Source organism: Melospiza melodia, chromosome 18, assembly GCF_035770615.1.
Source record: "Melospiza melodia melodia isolate bMelMel2 chromosome 18, bMelMel2.pri, whole genome shotgun sequence".
Classification (NCBI taxonomy): domain Eukaryota; kingdom Metazoa; phylum Chordata; class Aves; order Passeriformes; family Passerellidae; genus Melospiza; species Melospiza melodia.
In genome coordinates, this window is record NC_086211.1 from 15,589,510 (window position 1) to 15,599,249 (window position 9,740).

General features: G+C 53.0%; 1 protein-coding gene across 1 annotated transcript; it reads right to left on the minus strand.

Annotated features, from left to right (window-relative positions):
• Positions 1 to 413: 413 nt before the first annotated feature.
• TEDC2 (tubulin epsilon and delta complex 2) lies at positions 414 to 9,313 on the minus strand. The gene is made up of 10 exons (XM_063171471.1): positions 9,288 to 9,313; positions 9,117 to 9,215; positions 8,880 to 9,052; positions 7,758 to 8,433; positions 6,301 to 6,354; positions 4,183 to 4,267; positions 3,764 to 3,872; positions 3,449 to 3,550; positions 2,841 to 3,052; positions 414 to 627 (listed from the first exon to the last, which is right to left on the minus strand). The coding sequence occupies exons 1-10, from the start codon at positions 9,311 to 9,313 to the stop codon at positions 484 to 486; spliced, it is 1,680 nt and encodes a 559-aa protein (XP_063027541.1). The 3' UTR covers positions 414 to 483.
• Between the last annotated feature and the right edge of the window lie 427 nt (positions 9,314 to 9,740).

Consider the following 9,740-nt stretch of genomic DNA (forward strand, 5'->3'; position numbering starts at 1 on the left):
CAGAGACACTTTCACCATCCCAGGGTGCTCCAAGCCCCATGTCCAACCCAGCCTTGGTTGGACTCCCAGGGATCCAGGGGCAGCCTGTGCCAGGGCCTGCCCACCCTGCCAGGGAACAATTCCTCATTCCCAATATCCCATCCATCCCTGTCCTCTGGCAGTGGGAGCCATTCCCTGTGTCCTGTCCCTCCATCCCTTGTCCCCAGTCCCTCTGCAGCTCTCCTGGAGCCCCTTCAGGCCCTGGCAGGGGCTCTGAGGTGTCCCTGGAGCTTCTCCTGTCCAGGTGAGCACCCCCAGCTCTGCCAGCCTGGCTCCAGTCCTCGGGATACAAAAGGAAGTTAAAATAAAATAAAATAAAAGCCCATAATGGAAACAAGCCCCTGGAATTTAGGTGAATAAACAAGCAGAGTAAAGAAGTTCATAGAAAAGATTTATTGCTTGGAGCTGTCTTTGGCTGTGCAGGAGTAGCAGGAGGCTCCCAGCTCAGTCCAGCAGCTCGTCCCTCACCAGCACAGGGAAGCTCCGGCCCCCCTGACAGAGCTGGCTGTGGATGGCCCTGAACAGCCCTGCAGAGCCCTCCAGGCACGGCCTGGCCTCCAGGACAGGCAGCAGCTCTGCCATCATCACCTGGCAGAAGCAAAGGAGACACTGTCACCAGAGCCAGCAGCACTCCAGGACTCCTTGTAGTGGCTGCATAACAAGTGAAATCTAATCAGAGCAGTATGACTAATAACAGGCTAATTGATTGATGGATACTTTCTTTTGTCATATTTAATAAAGGCAGAGTGGTTCATTTTCTGCTCATGAGCTGCCTCAGCAGCCACCCAGCATTTCCAGAGCAGAGTCAATGGCAGTGCTGCTGCCCTGCTGCAGGGAGGGCCCACACTGGGGTGAGATCAGCATCCTGCAAGAAACTGCAGCTGGTGCTGCTGCAGGAGCTCTGCAGGCACACAGTGAGTGCTCACTCACCCAAGGGTGAAGTTCAACCCCTCACTCAGCACTGCTCCCAGCTATGCCAGAGCTGTGAGTGGCACCTCCAGCCCAAAGAGGCCACAGGGGCTGCTCAGGCTGCCCAGCATTCCCTGGCCTGGCTGCTGCTCTGCTAAGCCTGTGCTGGGATCTCAGCCCAAGCTGTCACACAACCCAGGGCAGCATCAGTACCAGCTCTGGGATCAGGACTCACTGACAACTCAAGCACAGGTCACTTCAATCACTGGACAAAAGCTGGTCTTTGGTGCCCCACTCTTGAATTAATGCTTAGACAGACATTTTGCCTGGGATTTTAATTTTTTTCTTTTTTCATCTGGCATGAGGTTCTGAAGTCTGAGCAGCCTGCACACCAAAACCCAGCCTGCTGCACACTGCCTGCCCAGGAGAGAGGACAAGTGCATGTGTCAGCCACCTCCCTAAAGAGCCAGAGCTCCAGGAGTGTTGGACAATGCTCTGAGGCAGAGGGTGGGATTCTTGGGCTGTCTATGCAGGGCCAGGAGTTGGGTCTCTTCCAACTCAAAGTTATTCTGTGATTCCATGATTGTTCCCTGGTGGATGATACAGAGGAAGACCCAAACAGAACAGAGTACAGGATATCTGCAGGGGGTTCCCTCTCCTGTTCTACACAAGTCTCTGTGCAGCGATGCAGGACACAGCTGCTCATCTCTGGGAAGTCTCTTTCTACAGACAGGAAAGCTACCTAAGGGAAAGCTGGCACATGCAGGAGTGCTGCACTGCTCCACTTCCATCCCCCTGCTCTGCTCCTCACACCTAAGGAGAGACAGATCCTCACCATCAAAGAGAGGCTAAGAGCTACCAGGAATTTCTGTGGTACTTGGCATTTCTCCATGGAAAGGCAGTGGAGGCTTGGCCCAGAAACAGGCACATCCTTTTCTGGGGTATTTACCTTGTTCCATGCCCACTTACTTCACCTGGCCCAAGAATTTCACTTATCCTGCACACTCTGCACAGGGCTGCTTCAAACCCTCAGGGCTCACATGGCACCAAGCATCTATTTGGGGACATGTGCAGAAGAAACTGTATCCACCAGCAGAGCAGCAGGAATCAGGCTTTGGTCACCATTTCATTTTGGGCAGACAAAAAACCCCAAACCTTTCATAATTCAGGATTATAATGCTGAAATCCCATTTGAAGTCAGGTAGCAATCTGTCTTCAGCCACAGGGCTGCAGACAGTTATTAATAATGCCTCTCTGGCTTACAAAAAAATTACTTTTCCAGAGTCTCTATCACTCAAGTCAGTAGCAAAGAACAAAGGAGGAGATTTGATTTCATAGATCTTCTCTGCCCTTTGCTGCTGGCTGAGAAGAACAAGTAATCCCTGCGTGGCAAACTCTCTGCTCAGGCTGCTGAAGAAGCTGACACCTCCCACCCTGTTCTTACAGTCCCAGAATGGTAAAAGCAAGATTAGCAGCACAGTGGTTTGAGGTTTAAAAGGAAAGGAACAGAGAACAGAGGAGCTCAGGTGTACAGTGGAAGCTGGAAGTCACACAGGAGGGAATGAGTGCCCTAAGAGGGCTGTAAAGGCCTGACAAAAGGGGCATTATCAACAACATCCTCCACTGCCAAATTCTTTCAGAGTACATAAACAAAATCTTATCAGGAGAGGGTCAGGCATGTAAGGGCCTCTGCTCTGACCCTAACAACAACAACAACAACAACAACAAAAGTCCCATTCACCAACAAAGAGAACAAGGCATAAACACAAAAACATCACTGGAGGAACTTGCCATGCTGCTGCTGCCCATCAACACCTTGTACAACAGCTGCTGCCCTACAATTGTCCTTTTCCTTCCCTGCTCTGGGAGCACTGACACTGCTCCAGACTCACCTTTTGTAAGGCAATCTCTTGGTGCAGCATTGACACTTGCAGCTTCAAGGCAAACAGGTCCCTGAGCTCCTGGAGGCTGGAGTAACAGAGGAGAGGCACAGCCAGCATGTCTGCACTGTCACACATCTGTCCCCTGGCAGGGACACAGGCTGGAGAGCAGCTGCCCACATCCCCAGGGCACTCTGGGCACAGCCTCAGCTGGGACTCCAGAGCTGCCAGGGTACAAGAAAGGGCAGGAGACAAAAACACAAGTTAAATCTGTACTTCCAGACTTTGTGATCTATTTACTATTCCCAGAACTGATGACTGAAGACACTGCATTAATCTGGGCAAGCTCCTCACACTTGGCACAATCAGGGCACCCTAAGCTGTGGCCTGCCCTGTCCCCTCCCCAGCCCACTTGAACTGAAACTGCATTCAAAGCTCCAAGTCTCTCCTGAACACAGAGGGGGGGACACACAGGTATCACAGATTTGTTTGCCACCAGAGAATTAAGTTCTCCAATACCATAAAGATAACCAGGAGCAAAATGACCTTGGTGCAGTGTCCTGCACACAGATGGCAAAGGGCCCCTTCACAGCTGACCACAGACACAGGGACTGTCTCACCTTCCTGCAGCAGCTGCAGCTTCTGCAGGCACTGGGACACTGTGCTTTGCAAACCCTCCAAGGTCAGAAGGCTTTCATACTCTCCTTGCAGAGTGGGAGGATCTACAAGAGAAGCAGAGAAAAAGTGTGAACACTGGAACCTTCCTCCCCAAACAGCTTCCAGAATGGCCTTGGGTTCACCAGCCTTCATTTCAGGCAGAGAATGTTCCTGTCCCTCGTGTCCAGCACATGCCAAGAACACAAAACTCGTGGAACTGAGCCCAAACCATCCTTATTCTACCTTCTGCCTTCCCACTGCCCTTTTTCCCTCCTTACCTGCAGCCTCAGCTTCCATACACTGCCTCACACGGGAGGGGACATCCTGGAGGCCCCTTAATTCCTCCTCTATCTCTGCAGGACTGGGGGTCAGCTTCGGGGAGCAAAACTCAAACAGCAGCAGCTTAAGGAAGGTTCCATAGAATGCTGAGCCCCAGGCCAGGCCAGCTGCACTCAGGACAGAGGGAAGTGGCACTGCAGGGTGAAGGTGAGGACAGCAAGCACAGCTGTGTGGGGCATGCTTGCCTTGTGGCCACGTTTGGCTGGATCAGAAGTTTTGCAAGTGCTCAGCAGCTGTACTGTGAGAAAACCCATTGCCTAGAGACCCAACTGGAACTGCTGTTATTGGGGGCATAACTCTCTCCAGCCTGGAGCTCACTGCAGAGCAATTGCACCCTGTCCCTGCTAGGAAAGGATACAGTTGTCTGGATCCTCTCCACAAAACGGGTCCTTGCAGCTGCTGCATCTGCACTCGTTTGGCACAGGCGACATCTCTCCCACGCCCTGAAATTCCAAAGGGGCAGGAGGTGGAAGTTATGTTCCTTTGTAGCAGCCAGTGCTCACGCTGAGCTGTCACACACCAGTGTGGCACAGCAGTGCTTCAATTACAAGTGTCTCCCTTCCCCTCTCTCTCACAGGTTATTTACCAGCCATTCCCACCTCATTCCCACGGCTGCTCTCAGATCATCAGGGCCACCCTGCAGAAAGCCTCAGATCCTGCAGAAAGCCTCAGACCCTGCAGAAAGCATCAGGCCCTGCACAAAGCATCAGACCCTGCACAAAGCATCAAACACTGCAGAAAGCATCAGACCCTGCAGAAAGCATCAGACCCTGCAGAAAGCATCAAACACTGCACAAAGCATCAAACACTGCAGAAAGCATCAAACAATGCAGAAAGCATCAGGCCCTGCACAAAGCATCAGACCCTGCACAAAGCATCAGACCCTACAGAAGGCATCAAACACTGCAGAAAGCATCAGATGCTGCACAGCACCTGTTACTCCCTCCTCTTGTTCTGAGGGGAAGGATCAGAAGACAGACAGCACATTTCCATAAGCAGAATGTGAACTTGTGGCACATCCCTCACGATGCTGAATTGTCCTGCCTGTCTTTATACCCCAGAGGAAACAACAAATCTCCCCTTCCTTTCTTGGGAGTAAGTCGTTTGCATTTCTGTACATTCGTTCTGTTAGTATAGGTGTACAAAATAAAATAGCAGACAGGACAAACTACTCTCACCCAACTACTTCATATTCCAAACTTCCTCAAGATTCTTAATAATTTCTTGGAGGGGGACAAAGTGGTATGTATGGCAAGCAGAATGGCAGCAGCATGTCAGGGATGCTGCACAGAGGTTCAAGGACAGAACCATGAGGAAGCTGGCCAGGACTTCACACCAGAATCACCAGTTTTTTACATAAAGCATTGCACAAATAACAGCACTACTGGAAAGATGCATTTCTCTCACAGAGTTCAACATCCTCATGGATGCACAGTCCCCATGATATCCAACCTTAAGGATTGTCTCCCAAAACCTGCCACAGCAAGTGAGAGCCATCAGGAGGAAGCTTAAAATAGTTCTGCAGTGCCTGACTAACTCGAGTGTGCATGTGTCTTCTCTCTAGCCTAATGGGTCTTTTAAATCATGTTAGAATCTGCAGATTTCAGAAATATGTTATGCAAAGAAGTGTCAAGGTTAATGGAACAGGAAAGAATAGAAGTTCCCAGGCAAGATGCAAATCCTCTACAAAAGATCTTGAGTGCAAAGGTTATTCTCAATCTGTTACTGAGTTGAAAGCAATAGTGAGAAGTATAAAATTACACCAAAGTGATTGGAATGCTAAAAGACTCAATTTAGAAGCGAAAATTAAGGGTAGAAAGTCTTTACAACTTGCAGAAGGGCAACTAACAAACTGGTGCCTGATAAATGACAGTTTTCAAGAGGAGGAGGAATTCTTGAGGGCAGCACAAGGGGCTATAGTTAGATTTAAGAAAGGGTTTATGCTTAATATCTGAACAAAGCACATAATGAGCATCAGAGGAATTGTGGGAAACCCTTCCAGAAGGCTGGAGAATGGACTGGAGCATGCAAGCCCCAACCTCTGGCACCATCCCTGCAGTAACACTGCAGCTGGCTGAGTGTCAGAGCTCAGCAGCAGGAAGCAGCCCCAGACACACACAGGAGAGCTGCAAAGGCAGGGCAGGGACGGGCTGGGAAACTCATTTGGACAGTGTACACAGACACCCATCCCACGGGGGTGTGTGTGCCACCAGCAGAGCCTTCTGCTGCACCCTCAAACCCACAATTAAAGCACTGCAGGAACTTCCTGGCTCAGTGATTAACAGTAATTAGCACACAGAGAACAAAAGTAGCACCGATGGCTACAATAACAGGAGAACACATCCTCAGCAGCAGCCCTGCAGCAGGGGAGCTCCTCCTGCTCCCAGCCCTGGGGGTCACTGCCCCCACACCGACCCCTCCTCACAGCCCTGAGGCTCAGGGGAGTTCTGCCCTGAACTGCTCACACTGCTCTCACCTGCAGTTCCTGGAGTAGGCTTTCCTGTAGGGCAGGGGGAGCTTCAGCTGGCATCTGTGGAAGAGGAGAAGGATCAATCCTGGCAGCTGTAAAGCAATTAACTCAGCCTGGTGTTCCACCAGGGAAAATGGTGCTTTGTCAAAAGCTGAAATGAATTTAGCTGCAATGGGAGATGTCAGCAACTCTGGAGATTGGATCCACCAGTGTCCTCACACTGTCCTCAAGGAGGGAAGATTAGGTTGCTCATTGGACTCCACAGGCATCATGGAGCTGAGCTGGGAGAGCTCTTAGACCAACAGAGGTTCATGCAGGGTGGGCAGCTGGGAGCAAAGCCATGGCACAGCAGAGCACAGACATGGAAACAACACCTGCAGGGAAACTGCTCTGCCACAGCCTCTTGCCCTGTCTCAGCTGGACGAGGCAGCTTTGCTTAGCACTGTGTCACACTCACAGAAACAGGAAAGGGACATTCCAGCTTCCACTGGGAATATGATTCTTAACCCTGAGGCAGAATAATCCCTAAATTGTTACACAAAAACAGGAGGGTTGGCAGTGGTTAGTCACATGCAGACTAGGAATGCAAGGCCACAGTTGGGAAATTAAATAAATGTTTGAATCCAGATCCCTGTTCCTACAGCAACTGTCACTGAAGTGTCCTGGGGCCCTTCCAATGCAGTGAAATGGGATCATTGCCTCCCTGCACAAACACAAGAGTTAGGGTGTGGTGGCTGAGAGAAATACTCCTCAAAACTTTGCAGATGCAGACTGAACTTCAGTGTTGTTAAAGCAAAAGAGGAAAGAAATTACTTAAACAAGCCAGACTGGCATGAAGGCAAATCCAATCTTCCAAGTATTATTTTGCCACTTTTCCACAGAGAATCTCAGTAACATTCCCTTCATAATCCTTCCTGCACCAAACCCTTAAAACAACTGCACTTGAGTCAGTCCTGATTTGTGTGGTTACACAGGCAGTACGTTACAGGTTAACAGGGACAGCATCAAACCCAGATGCCATCACTCCAAACAGCACTGGGCACATGCTTGAGACAGAGAGAGAGAGAAATCATGCATTATGTATTGTCACTGTGTAAAAAACAGAATGAATAAATAAAAAAATCAATATGCTATAATAGAGAGTACACTCAGAGGAAAGCTAAGGCTCAAGAAAGCTCTACAGAGACAGCTTTCCAAAACACTCATAGGGGACTAGGAAACATCAAAAGTCTTAATTGAAAGGCTTTCAAAGTCCCAGCCATCCAACAATAAGCCCTTAAAATGAAAACACTTACTCAACCACAATAAAGGCTTTTAAACTGTATAGGATCCTTCCTCTTGAGAGGGATGTGAGGAGGATGGAGCCAGGCTGGGACCCCCAGAGCAGCTACAGCCAGCAGGATCTGTACATGTGCCTGTGAGTCTGGAGCAGAACAGGAGAGGTGCCCACCTCCCACACTTACCCCTTTTCCTGCAGGGTGCCTGCCCTTGGTGAGGTGCTCCTTCCCCATGCACCTGCAGTGTCCTCCTTTTTGCTGGACTCTCCCAGGAAGCCACAACTTTTATTCCCTGCATCAAGTAACTGCTTGCCAGCAACTGTGGAATTCTTTACTGCAGCTGAATCCCCCCCAGAAAAGCTTTGCTGGTCATTTGGGGCAGATTCAGACAAGCCAGGTGTCTCCTGGGGCTGAGCTGCAGCACTGACTTCTCTGGCACTGGCACCAGTCGCTGTCCTGTGACTCCTTCCTTGTTTGGAAGTCACTCCTTTTGAGGAAATCTTCCCAGCTGTCCTGGGGCCTTGAGAAACACATCTGGCTGGGACTTTCCTTTGCAGTTTCTTCACATCTGGGTCGGTCCTGTAAGGGGCTCTTAACTGGTATGCAGAGGGCTTCTTCAAAAACAAAGGCTTTTGGCTTCCAGCTCTCACCTTCCTGCACTCAGGAACATCCTCAACAGGTACAGGCAACTGCTGCACTTGAGCTTTCTTGGGAGCATGTGCCTCACCTGCCCATTTCTGTCCTCTAGCTCCCTGAGCCTCTAATGGAGTTTCCAAGATGCTTTTCCTGACCTTCAGTGCCTTCTCTAAGGCCCTGTTCAGCAGTTCCAGCTCCTCCAGTTCCTTGGGTGAAGGCCTGTCTTCTGCAAGAAGAGAAAACATGTCAGAAGGCTCAAACATGGGTGTTCCCTATTTGACTCTTCACTTACTTGCTCTTCCAGGTGGCACAGAAAGAAACAAAACCTAATGGCCAGTGCAGGGGGTGCTTTTTAGCTGTGGGAACAACCACTACACAGACGATGCAGGCAGGACTGCCAGAAGCTCTGAAGACCCAGGATGGATGTGAGGGCACATCTCCTGAGCTAACCTCAACAAGTGACATTCCCACACCTGGGTCAGGCCCCAGTCACTTTATTGCTGGCCTTGGCTGACAAGACACGACTCCAAGCTAACCCCAAGGAGGAGAGAGGGAGGACGAAGGCAGAGGGGGCATTTAAGTGGATGCAGAGCATTGGAATAACTCCCAATACCCCAACTGGCCCGAGGCCGGTGTGACATGAGGGGGCAGCGGCCCGGGGGAGGCGCTCACCATGCTCAGTGCTGGAGCCCGACTGTGGCTGTGGCCGCTCCTCTTCCTCATCATCCCTGGAGGGAACAAACAGCGACGGAGCCGGCGTGGCTGCCCTGGAGCGGGACCAGCACCCCCGGCCCGCGGGCCTCGGGCACGGCTGCCGGACCAGCGCCCAGGCCTCGCCCTCCTCCCTGCGGGCCGCCGGGGACGGAGGGGCCCGGAACGGGCCGCCCCACACGCGGGTGCCGCACTCACCAGCGCCCCAGCAGCGCCCGGCTCCGCGCCGCCCGCCGCTCCAGCTCCCGCCGCCGCTCCGCGCCCGCGCTCAGCGCCGCCCTCAGCGCCGCCGCCGCCCTGCATGCAAGGCCCAGCGCGGTCAGCGCCCCGCGGGACCCGGCCCGGCCCGGCCCTGGCCCCTGCCCTCACCTCCGGCCGCGGCCCGCAGGCAGCATCGGCCCCGCCGCGGCCCCGCCGCTGCTCCCGCCGGCCCCGCGCTCCCCGCGCTCCCCGCGGCCCGGCCAGGACCTGCGGGCGGGGCGGGGCCCGAGCGCGGCGGAGGCGGGAGCGGCCCGGAGCTGAGGCAGGAACGGCCCCGGGCCTGAGGCGTTCCGGGCGGCTCCGGGGCTGAGGCGGGAGCGGCCCCGGGCCTGAGGCGGGAGCGGCTCCGGTCCCGCTCCCCGCAGCGCCGAGGGTGTCGGGCAGAGGGGTCCCTGTGGCGGCTGTGCCTGCCCGGCGCGGGCGGGACAGGGCCGGGGATGCCCCGCTGGGCCCGGGGAAGCGGCTTTTCCCTCCGCTGCCTTCGGCGCTTCCCTCTCTTTCCTACCCCCTCTCAGGGGGCTCGGGCGCCGCGGGCCTGTTCCACAGCCCGAGGTATTGGAC